The sequence below is a fragment of the Brassica rapa genome, chromosome A04 (genome assembly GCF_000309985.2).
Source record: "Brassica rapa cultivar Chiifu-401-42 chromosome A04, CAAS_Brap_v3.01, whole genome shotgun sequence".
In the NCBI taxonomy this organism is placed as follows: Eukaryota; Viridiplantae; Streptophyta; class Magnoliopsida; order Brassicales; family Brassicaceae; genus Brassica; species Brassica rapa.
Genome location: NC_024798.2, coordinates 19,788,993 through 19,812,434, shown reverse-complemented (window position 1 = coordinate 19,812,434; position 23,442 = coordinate 19,788,993). Strand labels below are relative to the sequence as shown.

General features: G+C 36.1%; 3 protein-coding genes and 1 pseudogene across 3 annotated transcripts; 1 reads left to right on the top strand and 3 right to left on the bottom strand.

The window, feature by feature from the left end:
• Positions 1-868: 868 nt before the first annotated feature.
• LOC103865777 (taxadien-5-alpha-ol O-acetyltransferase) lies at positions 869-5,808 on the top strand. The gene has a single exon (XM_033289670.1). It carries the CDS (start codon positions 4,329-4,331, stop codon positions 5,619-5,621), a length of 1,293 nt encoding a protein of 430 aa, XP_033145561.1. The 5' UTR covers positions 869-4,328; the 3' UTR covers positions 5,622-5,808.
• A 5,190-nt stretch (positions 5,809-10,998) lies between these two features.
• LOC103865775 (transcription factor bHLH51) lies at positions 10,999-13,505 on the bottom strand. Its single transcript, XM_009143627.3, has 2 exons — positions 12,505-13,505; positions 10,999-11,846 (listed from the first exon to the last, which is right to left on the bottom strand). The coding sequence occupies exons 1-2, from the start codon at positions 12,784-12,786 to the stop codon at positions 11,367-11,369; spliced, it is 762 nt and encodes a 253-aa protein (XP_009141875.1). The 5' UTR covers positions 12,787-13,505; the 3' UTR covers positions 10,999-11,366.
• A 235-nt stretch (positions 13,506-13,740) lies between these two features.
• Positions 13,741-19,660, bottom strand: LOC103866017 (annotated as a pseudogene).
• Positions 18,550-23,385, bottom strand: LOC103865774 (probable protein phosphatase 2C 30). Its single transcript, XM_009143626.2, has 3 exons — positions 21,210-23,385; positions 20,960-21,139; positions 18,550-20,877 (listed from the first exon to the last, which is right to left on the bottom strand). Exons 1-3 carry the CDS (start codon positions 21,900-21,902, stop codon positions 20,713-20,715), a joined length of 1,038 nt encoding a protein of 345 aa, XP_009141874.1. The 5' UTR covers positions 21,903-23,385; the 3' UTR covers positions 18,550-20,712.
• Between the last annotated feature and the right edge of the window lie 57 nt (positions 23,386-23,442).

Sequence of the window (23,442 nt, the reverse complement as noted above, 5' to 3'; positions counted from 1 at the left end):
TATTCTGCTCAATGAGAGCGGAGTTATCAGTCATCGGGATTTGGATGGGCGCTCGGCGAGCAGGAGCAGCTGGTTCAGAGACCCACTTTGCCTTTTCTGAGGCAGAGTAGCGACGAGCCATTGTGGAAGCACAGAATTTGTTGTAGACTGCAGCTATAAGCAATCAACAAACAAAGAGAGGGGTCCCAAATTGGGCAAGGCAATGCGGAAAGTACACTGAGACAGGAGGACGAGCTGCTAGTAGGCTGAGACAGGGGAGCAAGCGTCCTGAGCCTCAATCTTCGAGTAAGTGTAATGAAACTCCCAAACTGGGCAAAGCTAGATAAACTAGTATTCTGAAACAGACCTCGACCGCTACCGAGAGGAAGTAGTCAAAGAGACCCTCAATAAGCTCAGTACTGATGTTCCCGAGTAAGCTGTGACTCCGCAGAGGGATGAGCTAGTGGGAGACATATCCGAGCTTAGTTGTTGAAGGAATGCAGGAGGGAGAGAGCAGCGGGCCCTCCGACGCCGTCGGGGGCTGAACCCGGCGGGAAGCAACCAGAGGAGGACGGTGGTGGAGGGAGAGTGGTTTTATAAATTTGAAAACTTGCTAAAACTGGAGTGAAAACCAGGTAGATGGTAGTAGACAGAAGATGGAGGTCAACTTTAGTAACCAAAAGGGGAAACAAACCGGGAAATTGGAAACAGTGGGTATCTCAAAACGGTCTACAGAAACTGTCTCGAAACACGGGCCTGAGAGAAAAATCGCAGGAGAGAGAAAAGTTGTAACGCAAAAACATTTATGTTTCAATAGCTAAAGCCTTATACAACTTAAATTTTGCATAATTGTGGGAGGTATATATTTCATTTGATGTTCCAAGAGTACTTTTTTGTCCAATAAAGTTATTCCATAAGAATCTTGGCACCAAATCTTTCACTGTTTCAGACACATGCGCCAGCCAATGCCCAAACAACAATGCACATCGTACTGTAAACCGCTACCACAACCAAACTTTTTTTTTCAAACATTCTCACGATTATTTCCCTTTAAATACATCCAGATAACCATAACAAGAAAGGTAACGTTTTATACAGGTTGATTATAAACATTTCTTCCTTTTGAAACCCTTACAACTCTGAATTGTATGTTGCCCATGGAGTCAAATTTAGCCGAATAATACTTTATTTCTCTTGCTTTTAAGGTTACTTTGTCGACTGACTTGTATTTGGATTGGCTGCCTACACGTATCATTGGGGTTACTAGACCAACCCGTTATGGTGTGTTCTTTTTCGTCGGAAATGCTTACCCATTTCAATACACTGTTCAAACACATGATATAATAATTCTGTATACAGCCAAGTGGTGACAGCTTATTTGTAATTAGTGTGTACTTCCATCAGTTATGAATTCGAGAATTCTTTGTATAAACTAAAATATTGTTGTTTGGTCAATCTGGATTTAAATTTCAGTCCAAATGGTTAATATAATGGTTATAACATATGATTGAGAACGGTAACCGATATCAAAGACTTGTAATAGTTAGACTTTGATGCTTTTGTTCAAAACGAGCTTGTAACCGTATCTGATTGCCGATTATTCGGTTTGATTAATATAATTTCATTAAAAAAAAAAACATATGATTGGTCTATCTCCTAACACTAATAGTAATGCATTTAATCAGACAATATCATCCCAATCCATTTGGTAACACCAAGTGTGTTTTTTTTCGAGACCGTCCCTATCAATCAATCGATAGAATATATCAAAAAAACCAATTCTATATACAGACCTAATTAAATCGAATGGAAGAATATAATGGTGCTAGTGATATATGTTTTAATTTTTATATCGATGAAAAACATAATTAAGTTGATGAATTACTTGCACATTTTGTTAACATTAGTCTTTCATTTCACACCGTAGCACGTCAATTCAGAGACTTCCGAATTTTAAAACTGTAAGAGCAAGTCCATTGGTTAGAACCCATAATGGGTTCTAATGAATAATTTAATAGTTGATTTTGTGATTTGAGAAGTTTAGAACCCTTGTTAGTGTTATTAATTTTTTCATGGTCCAATGGGAGAACCTCTCTTTGAGGTTCTTAAAATTTTTTTAACAAACTGATTCCATTTGATCAAAACAAGTCATACATCAACTAGCATAAGGTTTTAATGATTACTTTCACTTATTACATATCATATTGTTGTTCTCTCTACATACTACTTACCACAAGATCATTGTTACCCGTGGGCTCAATGCTCTGAGACTCGTCTCTTTCATCCGCCATTGTGGTAACCATGCGAGTCAAAAACACTTTGATGATTGAAGTCCTCTTCTTGTAGCATATCTGCACATTCATCACATCATCTCCCTCGAGGAGTTTCCATCAAGCATCCTAAAGAGAGTGTTCTTCACATTATCGAACATGTCAAAGAGTTCCCATCAAGTAAGAACCTACTTCAATTTACCAAAGGACAAGAATGTTTGGAGAATCTAAAGCAAGTGAGAGGGATTTGAGATAAAGTACCTTGACGTTCTGCTCACCACCATCAACAGCGATCTTATCTGGTTGTAAAGCCTACAACCTCATGTCTGCACATCGATTACACTACTATGAGAACAAGTCTCAATCTTTTTCCTTCACAGCAACAATAAGAAGAAGCTATATGCCACTGGAAATGATCTACTTCAAATTAATCTGTACACCAATCTAAGATTCGTATCAATAACAAAGTAAGCATCTTTAAGGGTACCCCCAATACAAATAATCCCACCCACAACAAAAAAAAAAATTGAACTTTCCATGAGAATCCAAAAGATTTACCTTCACTTGGCGTGTCGTTGTGTAAGAGAGCTTGCATACGAAGCCCTCCGTGGCTTGATCCGTTGCTGATTCTCAGATTGTGGATTCACGGATTACAGGACCAACACGAAGACTGGGGCAAATTAGAGAGGTGTGATGATGTTGAGAGAGTTTCCATGGTCATTAGATTCGACGGAGAGGATAATGAAATATTTTATTAGCTTGAAGAGTTACCAATCTTTCACTGTTGAAATAAAGTAGAGCTTATTGGAATCGACATAGAAGATGGAGAGATCGAGCTTGGAGGAGGAATAGAAAAAATGGGATTTCGAAGGAGAGAGAGAGACATAAATGAGCCGTCAAATAAGAATGTGACACGTTAGGGTTCCTAACAATCCTAAAAATCCCAGTTTAAACACCGGTTCTGTGTTTTATTTTCCTTTTTCATTTATTTTTTTTCTCTTTTGTTTGGAACCTCCATTTAAGAAGCGCCGATGGAGGTGGTCTAAAATAAATCATTTACTACTACGTGCTACTAACACTTTAAAAAATACAGAAACTTGGCTTAATGGCATTTTTAACTTAATTATTGAAATACGTGTATAGTTAACCTTCGCCAAACCGTGGTTTTAGTTTCTTCCATTTTAGACATTATCGTCTTTAACTCTTATTTAACAGATAATTTTGTGTACCACCATCATCTTATACGCTTTCGTAACTTCGTGTATAGAACTGAACGATATACGTTCTAAAATTTTGTGGTTATGTTAATTATTTTCTCTTCTCACTTGTCAAGTTGTCTTGGTCTATTGGTAATAGAACTCCAGCTGGAACTTGTGTCCTGAATTCCATACACCTCAACCATTTGGTTGTCATACTGATAGATTAATTGAATACCCAGTTTCGTGGATTTAGTCTTTAAACCTAAAACTTTTAAGATTCACACGGTTGAAAGAAAAAAATCTTCACGGTGGATTGTCGTGTGGATGATCAAATTCAAATAGTCGATGCACGTTTTCATATGAACGGTCTAAATATGCTTGATCAACCTCAAAATAGTAGTATCCGTCAATCAATTTCAATACCACCATATATCTCCCGATTACCAAATATTCGTTGAAATCTTTCCCTATATCCAATAAAAGGTTGTTTATCTCTCAATTTAATATCATATATTAAATAAAAAGGTATAAAGCATATGGGGGATGATTATCCACCACTGTGCTCTAAATTGAAAATCTACGTCCAGTGATAACTTGTAAAACTTTCACACCAACGGATCAAAAGCGTTGCCTCTAGATTTTGAAACCAGTCAGAACAATTAAGGGAACACGTACACACAAGAGTACACATGCATGATACAACACACAAGACATACCATGTCTGAAAAGATCAGCCAAATTACAAAACTACCCTAGTTGTCTCTCTTCTACGTGAATATACATGCGCATACATAACATAGCAGCGGTATATATATAATACACATCGCAGAGACCCACCTTCTTTATTTCAGAGCAAAAAAGAAGCAAGAAAGAAAGTATAATGGGATCACTGGTTCATGTCAAAGAAGCCACAGTTATTACTCCTTCCGACCAAACACCTTCTTGTGTTCTGTCCCTCTCCGCCTTAGATTCTCAACTCTTCCTCCGATTCACAATCGAATACCTCCTCGTTTACTCACCCGTTTCCGACCCGGTTTCTCTCTCGGGTCGTCTCAAATCAGCACTCTCTCGCGCTCTTGTTCCTTACTTCCCTTTCTCCGGCCGTGTCCGTGAGAGACCCAACGGCGGAAGTCTCGAGGTTAACTGCCGTAGCCAAGGTGCTCTGTTTCTCGAAGCCGTAACTGATCACCTCACGTGCCTTGACTTTCAGAAACCTCCCCGGCACGTGACTAGCTGGAGAAAGCTTCTCTCCCTCAACGTCGTCGACGTCCTCGCCGGTGCACCGCCTCTCGTCGTCCAGCTCACTTGGCTCAGAGACGGTGGCGCCGCTTTAGCCGTCGGTGTTAACCACTGCCTCTCCGATGGCATCGGAAGCGCCGAGTTTCTCACCTTGTTCGCCGAGTTATCGAGAGACTCGCTGAGTCAGACCGAGTTGAAACGGAGACACCTCTGGGATCGCCGCTTGCTTAACCCGTCTCCGGTTCGTGACTCGTTGAGCCACCCTGAGTTCAACCGAGTTCCCGACCTCTGCGGGTTCGTCAACCGGTTCAACGCCGAGCGACTCGTTCCGACCTCCGTCGTCTTCGAGAAACAGAGACTTACAGAGCTGAAGAAACTCGCGAGTCGACTCGGTGAGTCCAGTACCAAACACACATCGTTCGAGGTGCTCTCTGCGCACGTGTGGCGGAGCTGGGCGAGATCACTGAACTTACCATCGAGCCAAACCGTCAAGCTTTTGTTCAGCGTCAACATCCGAGACCGAGTCAAACCGAGTTTACCCGCCGGGTTCTACGGGAACGCCTTCGTCGTCGGGTGCGCGCAAACCACCGTGAAAGACTTGACGGAGAAAGGATTACGCCACGCGGCGAAGCTGGTGAAACAAGCGAAGGAGAGAGTCGGAGATGATTACGTCAGGTCGGTGGTGGAAGCCGTGAGCAAGGCCAAGTGTCCTGACTCGGTCGGAGTCTTGATAATTTCGCAGTGGTCACGCCTCGGTTTAGAGAAGCTTGATTTCGGTTTTGGTAAACCGGTTCACGTGGGATCGGTTTGCTGCGACCGGTACTGTTTGTTGCTTCCGGTTCCTGAACGAAGTGACGCGGTTAAAGTAATGGTCGCCGTCCCGTCAAGCGCCGTTGACTCCTACGAGAATCTTGTGACTAGTCCTAACGCTTAGTAATTAGAGCATAGATAAATTCCAATTTTCACTCTTTTATTTTTTGAAAATAAATGAGGAACTCTCCCTCCATTGACGTATAATAGTTTTGACTTTATAAATCCTTCGTGGTTTTTGTTATACTACGCAAAACTTCCATTTTTGTTTATTCATCGAAATATAAATAATCGATTATAGATTTGTAGTCCATGATAAATTGATAGCCATACTCAGGCCCATAACATCATTTGAACAAACAAATTCAAACTTAACTACGCTGTTAAAATTGTTGCATGATCCCATATTTTTGTAATCGTACATCAAAAAGGATTAAAGTTCTATTTGGGATCCGTGATAGTCTTGGTGTTGTTGCTTTGGTCCCATGAAGCGCGATTGATGCAATAGTTTGTGTCGGCAGAACAATAAGCATGATTGGCTATTATTATGTCAAAAACATTTTTTTTTTTTTTGCTAAATGGTAAATATCATTTCAGAAATGAATTGTTGAAGCTTACAAAATGTGATAAACAAACTATAAGACTTCTAAACACATACTTCCATGGCAAAAAAAGTAAAAAACATGGAAGCAGAATCAATCGAATTTGAAACCGTTCTGCTTTGGAGCGAACAGGATATCAAATATCGATACAAACTTGTAGTAACCGGACCGAAGATTTAGCCGAGACAAGCATGAAAAGAGAGATCCAAGAAACTAGAACACGAAGAATACGATACTAGTGGGAAGTGGATTCAATGGCTGCCTGTACAAATTTCTTTTCTCCAAGGATCAGAAACAGACCCGCTCAAAGACGGTCCTCTAGGTCCGGGCTGGGAAAGAACTAAACCCGGAATCCAGCAACAGACAGGACAACACACACCACGGGTGCTTAATAGCGCTCAACCAACTCGACCGCACTCGTCCTCTAAGTCGGTACAGAGAAAGGGGCAGCATCACCACCTCCCGAGTCTTACTACCTCCTCCAACCACAAAGTATTCCTCCGAGCTCCAAGAAACCAAAGAACCTCCACAACCCATCACGTTTAAACCTGCAATTCCAATCCAGACTAACAAGCAACGCCAACACCAACAACAAAGGAGGGGAGAGGAGCAAAATTAATGCATCACTCAGTAGCTAACCACCTAAACTTGACTCGATGGAGCGACAGATATGACCCTATCGCAACCAGTCCGAGGTCCCGAGACCTCTAACTTAGGCAACGCGTACCCGATTTGCCTTTGTAGGCAGAGGCCAAAGCGACATTTACTTTCACCCGCGAGAAGAGCGAGACGTAGGGAGAGGAAACGTTTGCTTTGGTGTTGAGGAGGATGAAGCGGCGGCACAGTCGCTAGAGGCACCGCGTCGCAAATCCCGCTCAGCTTCGACAAGTCAAAGCAAGCCATCTGAGAAGACGACGAACCGAAACAAAGTCACGTCACCCACAGATCTTCACGCCGGAGATGGATTTGGATGTGACGGGGTCGGCAAGAGCCCTCTCTCAGCGCCGAGCGGCACTGGAGAGGCGATCGGAGTAAAGAAAAAGGAGGCGCGAGGGAGACGCGAAGTTAGGGTTGAGAGAAAATTTTTGGGGGCGCGTGGTTTTAAGAACACTGATTTTATGTCAAAAACATTTCTTCTCCCGCTCTAATCTCATTTGAATGTATCATCAAATTTTTAGTATAATGTAAGTTGTTTTTGAATAATTGTATCCTTCATCTTAGTCATAAGAGTTTCTGCCTGTTTTGGATGAATCATTAAAATATTAGAAAATTAGTCTTGTAAAAAAACATTTGTATAATCTGCAAACGTGTTATTTTGATATAGAATTCATTAAACTAACCATATTTGATACATCACACATATTTCAGCAAATGAATCCCTTCTTGAAATATTAATCATATCCAAATTCATCACATGTCTTGTTTTTAGTATAATATATATAGAGTTTTAACAATTTCTCACTATTCAAGATTCTCAAAAATATTAAATCGCAATGACCTATGGCCATGAGCAGAGAGTCACCATTGGAACAGCCCATTAAATATTAAAATAGTTTAACTAAATATGATTAGTTGGATATGTTTAATTGTGGTTAAGTAGTCGTGCATCAATTATTTTATTAGAGACACTCTCCAAGTCATACTGACATGTCGCAGTTTATATGTGCTTCCACGCTAATAATAGAGTCATTTACATTTAGTAACTAATCATTCTAGAGCGAACTTTGGCACTCAGATACCATAACATAATGATAAATACAATCATACAAATTATTTTTATTTTGTCAACGATAACTACGTTATCACTTGAGACATGAATCGACTCATTTATATTTATGGTTGTGGGTATCTCAATTATTTGAGATTTGTACCTTAAAAAGTCAGCTCGACCAAAGGGAACGAACCCTGTACAAATTATGAATATCTTAATGGTTGACTTTTAAATTTCATTTTATTTTATAGCCAGCATGGAACTACTAACTAACCACGTCTTTCTACCAATAAATGAATTTTTTTATTTAATTTAAGTTCCACCATACGAGTAGAAATAAGGGAGAATTTGTTCAATATACAAAACAAAAATGCAAATTAAGCATATGACATTGATTTTGATCTATTTAATAAACTAACATTTATGCTAAAGTTTAGTCGGTTATACCCTCATCACTTACAGGTACCCGGTGAAGAAGAAAATAGTGACGTCGATGAGAGGAGAGAAACATGAGTTAATGATCACTATTAACAATGAAAGCACATGACTTACGTCACATGCATAGTTACCGCACATTTAAGTGACATGTAAAACAAATGGATAAAAATAGAATACTTTCTAAGAGTGGTATATTCCATTTACAATACAATGTAAGTCTATTTTCATAACAACCAGATAACGAAAATACTAAATACAAAAATAAATAAATGCTGTAAAAGGAGTGGAAAGAAATAGATTTTCAGTAAAAGGTGTATTCCATATCGGAGAAATAGTATAGGATACAAATCTTACCCATAACTCTTAAATATCAAAATCTTACTCCAATCCTAAAATACTAAACCCTAAATCCTAATCATGTCCTATCTCCACCTCCAACCATACTAAACTCTAAAACTTTATTATTAAACCCTAAACTCAAATATAAACTCTAAATCTAAATATAAATCTTCGACCCAAATAGAATAGAACAAAATAAATAGTATACTACATATTGGTGAAATAGTGAAATTTGGATGTGGTTAACGAAATTTGTGTGAAGTTTAGACTTATGTTGATGTGGTTAAGGAAGTGATAAAATTGAGTTTTAAATACTTAATTCTTGATCAATACGCATAAACTAGGATTCATATCAATGATACAACAACAAAATATAACTTATGCGAATGCACTGTAAAATCATATTTCTATTGTATGTTCTGCAAATAGAATAGAATAAAACAAATAGCAAATATTATACATTCCATTTTACATGTATGATCTTTCCATTTTACGTGCACACGGTCTATTCCATTTATATACACATTGCACCATTACATATAAATGAGAATATATTCACGAATTGGTTCAAATCCAGTTTCGAACAATCTACTTGACAGTCTAAATCATCCATTTGTAACCTGAGCAACACAAAGCAATTGTTAGGACCCATATAACAAAGTAAATGTGAAATAAGATGTATAGTATAACAAAAATGTAGAATGGAAACCATAAAAGTGTAACGGTATGTATAGACAAACAACAACAATACGAACAAAAATGAGAATGGAAACCAACAAACTATTCTTTTTAATTTTGTTGGTTGGTATTCTATTCAGCTCACTGGATCATACGCAAAGCAACAACAATACGAACAAGCAGATTGTTCACATTTATTCCATGTTACTCCGGTACCACATATGACTTGAAAATATCATAAAATGAAGGAAACAAAAAAATACTTCAGATTCAAATTTTTCAAAAATATTCTATTTGTATTCATGTAACAAATACTTTGAAAAAGGAATAGAATGTACAATGGAGTGGAGTCTAAACACAAAGCTTCAAACTTTCGGGTCACAACGTTTCCACATACCGACTCCAAAAAAGAATTACTTCAGATTAAGAAACAATAACAGAACAACCGCAACTTACATGATTGAAATTCTCTTCTGCAATATGGTTTTGGGAACTTGAATCTGCAAGCGTTAATCCACCTCGCCGCCTCTCTTGTTCCGTCTTCCTTGGGACTGTTTATTTCAAAATCTGAGAAGCTTCCCCCTTCCTTAATGTCGTAGCCTTCGAAAGTGGTTTTCTCCTCCATTGTACTTCACCGGGTATGTAGACGGTTGCGTTGAGGGATCTTGCAAATCTGAGATGAAACATATTCACTTTCCCAAAAATTATCAAATAAAAATAGCTTTAGAATAGTGTGTGAATAATAGAGAGCCACATATTACCTTTTACATTCACGTATTATTTATTTTAAAATTAGTTTGGTAGCAGGTTTCATCGGTGACTTACAAGGGTAGTAGTGTATTATTATATAAAATACATAATATATCTATGTAAACTAGGTTAATTGGTTACATAATGAATTATAATTTTTTTTTATGCTATAGGATGCAATTTCTCTAGAAATAATATATATTATCCAATCTATATGCATATTGATATTTTGTAATCTCTTACGTCGGTTTTTATAGGTTTCATATGATGTGATAACTGGATGCATGTTATCTTAATACAACTAATTATTAATATAAAAATAGAGTGATCCTTTATAGAATTAGTAGAACTATTTAGATATTAATTTATACTGTTCATAATAGAATAATAAATTAATGTCAAAAACTTCGGTATCCTTTTCTTGCTAATTTCTTTAGAGCTGGCAAAATGTTAGTGCAAAGGCCCAAACTATAGTATAAAAAACATAACAAGAGAAACCCAATAAGAAACATTACATGGGCTTAACATAAATGCCCAGGTCTGCCTCAACCCTAGGGTTTTCAGGGGTATATATTCCGAGTTACGCTTCCTTCTCTCTTCTTGCTACCGTCACCGGGGAATATAGCCGAGTAAGGTTTTGAGAAAAAGAGTTCCTCCGCAATGAGAGCCAAGGTATACTCATCATTCAAATCTTGCTAGTAATCTGTTACCTCTCTTTTGTATCATTTGGCTAAGTTCTTTTTTGTTCTTGTTTTACAGTGGAAGAAGAAGCGTATGAGGAGGTTGAAGAGGAAGAGACGAAAGATGAGACAGCGATCTAAGTAGACAGAGAGTGACTCCTCTCTTGAAGACTTCGCTTTCCAGTTATTTCATTTCGCTAAGTACTTTTGTTTTGATTTTGTTTCAGTTTTAAGTGTTCTTGTCTTCGTTTTTGTCGGATTGTATGGATCCTCAATTAACGTTAAATCTTTATCTTTCTAATCATGTTTTCATTAAAATAATGTTTATCATCTTGCAAATGCTAATTATCGTGTAGATCTTTATTGAATCCCTCAGATTTAGATTATATACGCTTAGAATATACAAGCCTTGTTTTGGTTAGGAAGAAAACGTAACCTACACGTAACACTTTGTTAGGTTATATACACTTAGAAAACGTAACACCAATAGTGTTTAACTTCTCGCAAATGCTAATCTTCGTTTAGATCTTATGGAATATCTCGGATTTAGGTTACTTAATTTAGAATATACAAACATTGTTTTGTTTAGGAAGAAAACGTAACCTACACGTAACGCTTGTGAACAAATAATGCGATCTGTGTATAGTAGTAAGATGGTATTACGAAAAATGTCATTGTGAGTAATGAGAAGAGAGGAACCATCTCTGTCTTTTACTTCTAATCCTAGAAACCGAAGAAGTAGACGAGGAAGACGAAGATGCGATTCTGTTTAACGCAGCGCATAGTGATTGCTTCAAAGCTTTTGTGGATGAAACACTGTTTGTTGTTGTGTCCTTGCAGTTGCTGTCTTTTAAAATGAAGTTGATTCTCAATCTTCCTCCAACGCAGATGATCTCAGCTTGTAATGTTTCGAGCTGAAACTTTGTGAGGACCCTAATGATCTCCGAGATTGCCTCTGGTTGATCTTCGCAGCAAAAAGAAGCTTTGAAGATGATGGTGTCTGGTTCAAAGTCATTGGAGATGGTTTCAGGCTGAACAGTTACTTCATTTGCTTCTGTCGGAAGTTCTTGGAAGGTTGGAGATTGTGTTGCTGTTTGTTTGAGTTCTTTCACTTGTTCTATCACTGTCGCTAATAGAGCTGCTTTGTCTAACTGTATAGAATCAATGTCAAAAAACCGGTTTACTCAAATTAGATTTCATTACTGAACCGAAGTGTTGAGATAGCAATGAAATGAAGACTCTTTTGATCTAAACTTTAATGAGGAGTTGTCTTGTGAGTTGTGACTCTTGTCTATATAACACACAACTAAACCGGATGGTTCAACTAGAATTCACAATTTTATAGATATATTAACTTCGAATATATAAATTTTAAAATAATTATAGTATATACGATTCATGACTAGAATATGAATGAATACAACTATAAAACACTGGAAATATTAACTAATTTTTCCTGTTCACGAATTTTTGATAATTTTAATAATTTTTTATCTGATTCAATATTTAAAATCCAATCTAACTACATAACCGGTTCACTGTAGAACATGGTCTAACTATAATATGATTAGTCTGGTTTAAAAACATTGATTTAACAACACATGTGTAAACCAAGTCAGGTTCAAAACCGGTTCACTCAGATAAAACATTCTTGAACCGAAACAAGCCGGTTTCAGTTTTACTGCTAGTTTGAGACCTTATCTACTATCAGTTCTTGTCAGTAGAGCCGTAACTAAACCGAAACATTTCAATCTTGCTTGACGAGTCAAGTCAAATAAAACAAGAACAAGTTGTGAACTAGAGACATACCTTGTCGGAATTAGGGACAAGTTTCCGGAGAGCAGAGAGGTGAGAATTAATCCGATCACGGCGTCTCTTCTCAGCCAGACGGTGGCTTCTTGAAAGTAACTCACCTTTCTCTATCCCACCGACAAACTCATCCGACGGGAAGTTGCCGGAGGAGGAAGAAGAAGAGAAGCCGAGATTAAAGCGGCTAAGATCAGAATCAGATTGTAATAGTGAACATGAGAGCATATTATATGGACTGTTGGAATCAGACCACTTGGCTGCTGACTCGTACGAGTTCTCCATCCCCCGAGTAACCAATAAAGAATTGTTTATTTTATTTTCTTATTTTTTAAAGGTAAGTAATAGTGCAAACTCTAAAGCTCAGAACTGAAAGAGGTTCTGTTCTGTTTTGTTTTTTGGAAGATGGAAGTGTGGAACTGAGTGGGATAGAGAGAGCTTGTAGTTTGTGTTTCGATCTAAATAATGAAAGGAGAAATTAAGGTTGATGGTGATTGGTGTGATGGTCGTTCTAGACTTTTATTGGTTTCTCTTTTTTAATATATAAAATTTAATTTTCTATCTTTGGTAAAATTTTATTTTCTACTAATTGTATATACTTTCAGAAGCCGCAATTTTATGTTAAAATTTCGATGAAAATTTAAAAGTAATTGCACCCCATGCACTAAACTTTTATCCTAATTCACCTAAAATTTAACTACTCGTGATTTTTAGAATTCTATGGTTTATATCATTTCTTTTTACCATCCTAAATTTGCAATATTCTTTTTTATATAACTAAAACATGCTTCAAATCTAGGAGCATTATTACCCTTTGCTATCTCAGATAGATTAATTATATAATTAAATTTTTAACATTTTAAAATAATTATATCACTAACAACTACAAGAGGATAAGTGGAAGTATAATCTCTCTTTTTTGAAGTTCTTTTTAATAATTCTTTTTGTCTTTCGTATTTTCTTAATATTTGCTTGCCTGAAATACTTCAAAATCTATAATAAATTTGAAATTTATAAATATCGGATATTTTTGCAATTTTAAAACATCTACGATAGTCAAGACGGATCCATGAGGCCAGTTTTCAAAAAGAAAAAAAGACGGATCCACCACAATTTTCGTAGTGAAGCTCGTTTTTTAAAACCTTGATCTATATGACTAGTCGTCTACCCATTTGATCACAGGAAACGTGGGTACCAAAAAACTCTTTCAAGATCCTACTTGCGTACATGTTGATCGAATGGTGGTCGAAATACTTACTAGACCAATAGTATGGGGAGATGAATGTAAGGGTTTTGTTTACTTTTTTTTTTTTTGACTAATTTTTGTTTACTTATATCAAGTAAAGTACATCTACAAGTTTTTGGGTGGGATTAATGTACAAGTTGTTTTCTTGATCTAATAATACAAAATAGGGATTTTCAGTTTGAAAGTTTTAGTCGTTCAAATCAAATAGGTATGTCTCCCCACTTTAATCATAAGGAAAAAGACCAACTAAAATCGAATATTTGAAATAGTCGGAAAGTTGAATTTGACAACGATTAATCTTCAATCATAATCATTGGAGGGAGATGCTTTTATCTTTAGTTTCTATGTGTACAAAAGTTTTCACCGGGATCGGTGGTCTCACACACATCACTCCTACTCGAATCATTTTTCTACGATTTTTAATATATTTAAAATGACCAGAGTTTGGATAGGAACAAATAATAATACTTTGTCCTCCATATCCACATTTTTCTCCGCTTTCTCGAAGTATTTCCTTCGCGATATCCACTCAACATGTATACGGTATTCATTTTTGCAACATCGTAAATTTACTACATATATATATATATAAATCAATAATTTCAGTATTTGTTAGTCTATGGTTGAGTGCAAAACTTAAAAAGTCGAAATAGATACACCATTTTTTGTAATGGTGTTGCATGGGATATTGTTTTTGACGAGACAATGTGAAGAGGCATGCCTATATACATGAAAGTCCACGAATAACAGCACAATCAATTCAAAGATACTTAATTATGTCAATATATGCAGTCTTCTTACTTTATTGGTGTCGTAAGTTGATTACAGAAGAAAATGGTCTCTTTCTTTAAAGAGTAAGCCTAATCTTCAACTTCAAAACTTCCCATAACTCCTACATATTAACGTTTCATTGCTTTGTTTTCATATTTTTAAAACTTAAGAAAAAGAATAAAAAAGGACTTGTAGGTGGATACTGGGTTATTCTAAATTCTATATCTATCTATCTATATCTATCTTGTTCTTCGTCTATGATCGAGTGGAAAAGGTTTAGTAATGCTAAATATATGAAAATATTTTCTTTGAAAAGATAGGTGAGAATAAAAGTTAGACCAATATAAATTCAAAACAAACTCATTTAAAACATGGGTTGAATTTCAAAGTTATACTTGTATTTGGCAATCTCACTAATTTTTTTTGAACAACTCTCTTTTCTTAGATTTTTATATTTTTGGGAAGTAAAGCTCCTAAATCATAGGAAGATTTTAAATAATCAATTTATATTAAATAACAAATGATCAGACATAACATGTAATCTAATAGTTTGTGACAATATCATCATTGTGGTACCATCTAAATTTGAAAGTAGCTGCGAATTCTAAAAAAACGGGTCATGTAGAGATATAAGACATTGCTTCGTTTGAATGAAAGTCAGAACAGACTGACATAAACCAAGTGTATCAAATCGTATATGTTATAGGTGGTAACTAAAAAGTTTTTTTTTTTGAACATCGGTAACTAAAAAGTATAAAACTATACATTTCCAACTAGAAAGACTGGAATTATTTGGAAAAAAAAATATTTTATGCACATCGACAGAAAAACAAGCTTTAACTTAGATTTGGTGGCGCTTCTTGTCACATATTCACATGCGTAGTGAGAAGCCTATTCAATTAATCAATAGCTGTGGTTATGATAAGTGACCAAAGCTTACTCGTTTTGAAAAATTTATTTGCCAATATCTTTAAATTTGCGTAAATCAAGATATGTAGGGCCAAAAGTAGCACTTCAGATCAGCAGTTTCATACCACACATTGAAATAAATGATTTCAAAAAGATTGCACTCAGATTTGAGTTTATCAAGTCATTGGCATGTTCTTACTCACTGACACTCGAGTTCTGTCATCTGTGGGCAGATTTTTATCAATCAATCTGATCATGGAATGTTTCTGAGTAAAGTTGATTGAAAAAGCATACAAATATGAATGAGAACTTATTTCTAGCAGATCATATATCTAAAATAGAAAAATACAGTTTAGTTTAGACAAGACTCAATCACTAACTACCTCTATTTCATTTAAAATGTTGTTATTTTTGTTTCTACAAGAACATTGCTTTATCTTTTCTCAGTTTTATTTAAATTCTTGAGTTTATTATTAACTGGAGAAATAAACCCAAGGATATAATTAAATCCTTGGTAATTATGACAATCATATTAAGAAAACGAGTAATTTGTTAGTTTCTTTTTGCTTTCCGTCGTATATTGCATCATTTTTAGCCTTTCTATAAAGAACAATTACTACTACCGACAACCAAGACTTGTTTTCTTTATGTTTCAGTTTAGATCTTTGAAAGTAAATTTTGGGTAATTTAACTCTTTTTTTAATAAAGCATTTTGTGAAATAATCAGAACATCTCTCATAATTTCAAGATGAAAACGTTTTCGCAGGTAATGTTTTATACGCAGCTTAAGAACTATTGCTGGCACAGTGCCACTGCCTGATACTATTCCTTCACCTCGTACTTTGGTGTCGTGAACACTTTAACACATTCGTTTTTATTTTATTTCTCAAGTACATGCAATAGGCTTACATCGCAAGTAATTGTTTGTCAGTTAATAAAAAATACATTTATGGAAACGAATCATTTGAGTAAAGTTTTCTTCTATGCCCCTGGAGGCAAGGACCAAGACCATGTTACTCGCGTGACCACAAACAATCACTTGAGAACATTGAAAAGAAGTAAATCATTACAAAGTACCAAAAACCAATAACAAATATGTAACTTCTTGAGAAAACAAAATAATTATCTGAAACTTATCGCATATTCCGAATTTCGAACTCCGTATCACTAAAACTATTGCATTCTTCATGCGTAGATAGGATCAGATCGAGTGGGGGCATTGATGATTCAATCATGCGAAGCTGTGGCTTCCTATAAGCCTACTTTTGTTGACATTTTTTCTTTGAATGGTCTTTTTAGCGCATTGATTTTATCTGCTCTAAAATCTTAGTGTATCTCAGTCACATATATCTGTTGTACATTGTGTCCACATATGACAAATGATTAGGTACCACCTCAAATTTGAGTAATAGAATAGCCGTTTGCTGTAAAAAAAAAAGATAAATGATTAGCTAACCAATGCAAGTTGAGATATAATACATGTATAGATTTGGTGGTGACGGCACCTGCCGACCCAACATTGTAAGAGGAACGCGTTGTCGAAGGTTTGTGATGGCGATAACACCTTATCAAACTAAATATAGCCAAAATCTTCTTTTGTTTGACATCAGTGTTCTTTTCAAACATTTAAAGGCCAAAACTTTGGTGATATAAATTGGGCTTATGAGCTTAGAACAGGGTTACATCTGGTTGAAGCTTCAAAAGGAAGAGAAAATTTAGTTAAACTAAGCAGTTTATATAGTTGAAAGAAAAATTCTCTACAATAGTTTTTAAAAGCTTTCATCACAAAAATAAATTTGAAGGAGAAAAAAAAAACCAAAATAATCTCCATTAAAAATTTAAAAGTTTTTTTGGGTGGTGTTTAGAGTTTAAAATTATGATTTATGGTCTAGAATTTAGAATTTATCTATAAATTCTAAAATAATAATAATTTAAATAAATGTTTTAAAACTATCTATTTATAAAAAAAATTATGTACATTAAATATATTATTCATTAATTTTTTTATTTTTGCTTTCTAATGAAAGCTATTTTATTTATTTTCTTTCTTATGGGCTAGTTCAGCTTTATATGAGATTTGCCTTGGTTGAAACATACTGCCATAAATATGATCACTAAGTCAAAAGCATAGAGCACATAACAATCTTTCTGAATAAACTCAGTTTCTAACATTAACAAGTTGTATTTTCGTTTAGCAGAATCAGTGGCATAAAAAATGGTATAACCTAGCTCGTCTTGTGAGGTTAAAAGCTAATGTAATCAGCAGTTCTTTAAGTAATCAATACTGTGATTTGAGATCACTTGTGAAAACGGGTCGAATTGCAGTTTTGAAGTCCTCGCTAAACCGTTGTTCAGAGAACCTTGTAGCTCGTTTTCTAGCAGATTCAGCCATCTTAAGCCTCTCTGTTTCTTTCATCTTCACAATCTCAACAATCGCTTCAGCGTATTCCTCCACTGTCTCAGCAAGAAACCCTGTTCTTTGTCCCTCTTCTTCCAATACAATGTCCATCTTCGGTCCAGCTGAGTTGTGAGCTACATCACAAGATAAGAAATGCATTAATAACTGAAAAAAAAAATTAAATATACAAGTCTTAAGTCTGACCTATTGGGATAGCACCAGCAGCCATGTACTCAACAACACTAATCCCAAAGTGTTCATCTATCATCCCATGCATACCAGCATCTGCATTTCCTAGCAGTGCCACTAGTTCCCTACATCAAGGAGCCCATAAGAACAGTATTACAAGACACAGGCCTTAATAGAGAGATTTGAGCAAACACCTGTACATGGCGTTTTTATAGAACTCCACGTCCCCATCCAATTTGAGCTCAACTGCTCTGGCTTTCAACTTCTGCAGCCGCTCTTCATCTGATTCGTTTCTACAGCTTCCCACAAACTGGAGTTTGGGTCTAGGGACGTCTCTATCTAACTTCTTAAGGCTAGTGAAAAGGCCTCAAGCTGAAGCATATGAGCCTGGTACATGACTGTAACTGAATAAGCAAGAAAACTCTTTTGTAACTTTCATAAATGCAAGTGTTCTAAAAATTGATCTACGACTAGGCACCCACCTAAGTGGAAAATCGAGTCAAACGATTTATTGAATTTTTATAAACCGATTTTGTTTTGCAAAATTGGCCTAAGCATTTAAAAAAATTGGTCTAGGCGCCCGTCTAATCAATAATACCCTATAAATGACTTAATTGTGGCCTATAAATTTTTTGAACATTATATCAATACATTCGTAAAGTCAAATACAAATACAAATGCAAGTGTCACTCACCTTCTCAGGACGAAACTGAGCAACAGATATGAAAACTGGAGGATCTGTTGATATTTCAAGAGGAAGTGCTGCATTAACCCCAAGATGTTAAACAAATACAGATACAAATCATAACACTGACTAGTGTTATGACCTGGTTTCGACACGAACCAAACTTGGACTCTTACGCGTGTGCAGCAAGTAAAGGTTCCATGGTATAAGGGCATCTGGTTCTCCGGATCAACGCCTAAATACTCGGTCATGGCTTGGATTGCAGTACATAACCGACTGGCAACAGGAGATAGACTGCTGCAGTGGAACCCTCAGGCGAATGCTCAGTGCTTGCTCTGCAATGCCGCTGTTGAGTCCCGGAATCATCTATATTTCAGCTATCTTTTTTCCGAGGCCATTTGGAGAAACCTCACTAAAAAACTTTTGAGGCAGAGCTACTCACACATTTGGGGTCAGGTTCTTGCTTTGTTATCTACAAATACTATCTCAGGAGATACCAAGTTTCTTCTTCGATATGTATTCCAACTCTCTGTGCATACCATTTGGCTTGAGAGAAACGGGAGAAGGCATGGCACGGTCAATCATTCCCCAAGTCTTCTTATCAAGTTCATCGACAAGCAAGTACGGAACCGAATCAGTTCTATACGTGGACGAGGAAGAACAACTTTCAACAAAACAATGGTGGTCTGGTTTTCTACTAGAGACTAGGCTGCTGTGATTTATGAATGTTTCAAAAATTATCTCTCATATTAGACTAAAGATGCACTAATTGTACAAAAACTTTTTTTTATTTGAATAAATTTAACATTCTTTCAAAAAAAAAAAAAAACAAATCATAACACTGGAGCTGCTATCACCTGGAGTCCTGAAGTATCACAAGGAGGGTACACACCCGTCTAATCCGCTCAGGAATCCTCCAGATCGCTTCGATATGAGACTTTGTCCACGAAGAGTTCACCATAGCTAAATGACTACACGAGCCAACCAATTTCGGGAGCCAACCAAAAGAATATTTTAAACTTACCAATTTGTATAAAATCATGTAAATTAGCTTCTCCCAACAATTTAATGATGTATTTTAGTAGAGATTATATCTAAACAATATTTACTGTTATTTAAGTGATGGTTCTAAATTATATTTTAAAAATAATGTTATTCAATGAATGATTTAAATCTAATGTTTAAGATTTAGTGTTATTCAACTTTCAAAGATTCTAAGTTTTTTTTTTGCATTTTATATTAGTTTCAAATCATCTGTTTTAAATAAATAAATTCAAAATCTAAGGTATATTGTAGAGATTTCAAATTCACCTACCTAAACTATCTTAAATTTTTAAAATTCGATCGATTTCAAAACATTGATTATTGACATTAAATTATTGATTGAATAACACCCTCTAATTAGCTTACTATTTGGAAATAAATTTAGTCAGTATAATAATTTTTATATATTTAATAATATTTTAGTAATGTAACACATGATTAAATGTTATTTGTAATAAGAATTCTGCATTAAGAATATACATTGTTCTTTAAAATCAATTTTTATAATTTGTTGTTCTTAAAACTACATATATAATTATTTAATAAATAAATATATAGTTAAACAAATACCATTATGCTGACCGATGATAGCACTAGTTGCAAAAATCATATCAACCGTTTAATGTGTACCATAATTAGAATACCAACACAACTGAAATGATAATTAACCGAGCGGATTGATAAAGTCGTTTCAAATTGTCAAGAATCAAAATGGTTAGGTGTTGCACTCTCTTTCTTCTTTTTTGTAAAATGGGTGGTGCACTTTTCGTTATAAATTATGTTCTTTCCACTTTATATAGGGAACATATCGCAAGCTAAAGACACTTGGATCTTGATATCCCCAAGAATAATAATATTGATAAATGTTTGAAATTGTGTTTGAAACTTATATTTACATATAAATACCGAACATAATAATCAATAAGTCAAGACCTAATGATTTTAATCAAGTTTAGCTGAATACTAGAATCATGCCACAAACTGTTTTAGCTGAATTATGATGACACTAATATCATCCAAGCTCCCTCTCGTAGACGATAGCTCGGCTAGTTTCTTGCAAGCAGGAAGTGTTGTTGGATTCTCCACGCCTATGCAGTATGGTCGAACCACATCAACCGCCTCCTGGTTCGTTACCTATCACGAAAAATCCGGTTCAGCATTCAAACCATAGACGATTACAAAGAATCAAGTTTGAGACATTTCGAGTTATGCTTACGTTATCCCAAAGGCCATCAGATGCTAAGATCAAGAACTCCAATTCCGGTTTAATCTTTAATGTTCTGGTTTCCGGTTCAGCTATTACCCACTTCTTGAGATACTCGTCTCCAATTGCACGTGAGACGGCTAGTGTCCATTGAATTCTCCACACGCCGTGATGACAGTCAACATAACCACCCTACACAAACACAAAATTTAATTAAACCGAATCAAACCAAACTAAACCGGATTTGTTAGTAAATAATCACCGAAGCTCTAATCCTTATGAGTTCATTTTCTTGATTAGGACTGTGATCGGTGGTAAGAGCTTCCGCAACTCCAGCGCGGCTTATCACCGCCCTACAATCACCGGCGTTTGAAACCGCAAGCTCGCCGTTCGATATAAGAGCGGTTACACAACACGCGCCGCCTCCCGAGCCTTCTTTCAAGAACTCCTCGTCCGTTTTGAGGTAAGCCTCTCTTATCGCTCTCTCAATCGAGTAACCGTCTTCTCCGGATCTCGCCGCCGCCACCGCCGCCTCAATGTTGTTACCGAGATTCTTCGCCGCGAACTCCGCCGCGTTGGATCCACCGTGACCGTCGTAAACGCCGAAGAAAGCCTTTCTACGCCCTCCTCCGTCGTGATCAACCACAGCGGAGTACCTATCTTCCATCGCCATCCATCGGCGCCTTCCTCTTTTGCAGTAAACGGAGTAAACTCCATCTTTCTCAGCTTCAACATCCTCATACGGCGGCGTCTTCACCGCCTCTTTGCTCCACGGTGGAGCCTGAGGAAACAACTCTCGGTTAAGCATCGGTGGTCGCTTGCGTCTCAACACCTCAGAAAAAGGGCTCGAAGTCCTCTCCCTTGGCTTTCTTGAGGGGCACGCCACCGTACTCAGCTTCGGTGGTGGTGAGCGAGGCGGAGACGGCGGCGTCTCTTGATCCTTGGAGAGTTGCATTGAGTTATAAAATAGAGTTAGCTTCTGATTAATGTGTTTCTTGTTGCTTACGGTATGAGAAAGAGCAAAGGAGCTTGTGAATTAGCGGAATAGTGTATGGTTATTTTATATAGGACCAAGTGTTGGTCAATGGTCAAGGACGGTTATTTCTTTTTCTGCATGCTAATTAACACAATCGTGACCAAGTCTCGAATTCACGTCCGTATCAAAGTTACCATATTTGTTTTGGCTATATTTTAATTTGGTAAGAGGCTTTATTGTTTTGCCATAACGAGGTTTTTGTATATTTGAATATCTAGTTGGTTTGGACTAGGTGATCACGTGTGATCTTTAAGCTTTGAATACATATTAAGTCATTAATTACGGTCTACCAGATGTTCCCATTTTTAATGGTGAGCTATATATCCTCACGCGTCGGATGATTTGTTTTTCTTTGAAATGGAATAAATAAAATTATTTATGATCATCCGAGAATTTTGAAAATGGCAATATTTTTTTGGTGATATTAACTTCAACTGAAATAGTAGTCAAAAGAAAAGTTATTCACGCCAATTACTACAATAAACGGAATATGCAAACATATATCAATACTATTTGGTTTTTGTAACAATAATTTGTTGCTAATTAATCTAGTACTATATAAATCATCAACCTTTCAAGTCAATAATAGTCTATGGATAATAATTAAATTATGATACGAATACGTTAATGGTTCCCCGCACTTTTGATGGAATTTAGTATTCGTGAATCTCATTAATAGACTTGGATACGAAAAATAGACTTGGAGCATATTCCTAGAAAGCTATCCATTTACAGGAGTTTGGGTATTATTGATTGTATATATGCTTGGGTTTAATATGTTTTACTCCACTGAAAATAATGTGGATGATTGGTTCTGTAACTCTATTTTTTTTGTCATAGAATTTAGTGTTTAAGATTTTTTGGATATAGTTTATGTACCTATGAAAATTAAATTAAATGAAAAAGAAAGATATTTCTGTAATAATATGCTATGCACACACATCTCTCTATAATAATATGGCTATTCACGATTGGATAGTTGGTGATAGGTCACACACATTTCAACCAATAAGAATATCTTTAACCCATAAACCTCAAATAGGATGCTTATTTTTTTTATTTTTGTCTGACTAAAAAAGAAAGAAAAAATTAAAAACGAATCAATACCGCCACGTGTCAGTGAAATCCGCGAAACAGTGCAAATTTCGGTGCTTATGATAGGGTCCACCCTTTAGTACTCCTCCCTTAAGTACTCCACTAGTGGTGCTCTGAAGAATGCCACAAAAATCAGTGTGATGGCCAAAACTGCGGGGGCCCAGTAGTAGTTCACTAGTAGACTAGTAGTCCAATATTATTCTCGATATTAACCATGCAATTATCATTTACTCAAAACTCAATCGCAAACTTCAATTGGTTTATATTCTTTTGTTCCTCGCTTTCTCTATATACACTTAGAGCATCTCCAAAGGCACTCTATTTTTTCCTCTATAATTTACACTAAAATAGAGTAACTCTATTA

Bases quoted from the DNA above. Each gene is read 5' to 3' on its own strand.
- LOC103865774 (XM_009143626.2), bottom strand. From the start codon at position 21,902: ATGCAACTCTCCAAGGATCAAGAGACGCCGCCGTCTCCGCCTCGCTCA. The intron at 21,140-21,209 runs GTGATTATTTAC...GTGTTTGTGTAG, and splicing joins TCATAAGGATTAGAGCTTCG to GGTGGTTATGTTGACTGTCA. The intron at 20,878-20,959 runs GTAAGCATAACT...TTTTCGTGATAG, and splicing joins CTGATGGCCTTTGGGATAAC to GTAACGAACCAGGAGGCGGT.
- LOC103865777 (XM_033289670.1), top strand. From the start codon at position 4,329: ATGGGATCACTGGTTCATGTCAAAGAAGCCACAGTTATTACTCCTTCC.
- LOC103865775 (XM_009143627.3), bottom strand. From the start codon at position 12,786: ATGGAGAACTCGTACGAGTCAGCAGCCAAGTGGTCTGATTCCAACAGT. The intron at 11,847-12,504 runs GTATGTCTCTAG...GATTCTATACAG, and splicing joins TTGTCCCTAATTCCGACAAG to TTAGACAAAGCAGCTCTATT.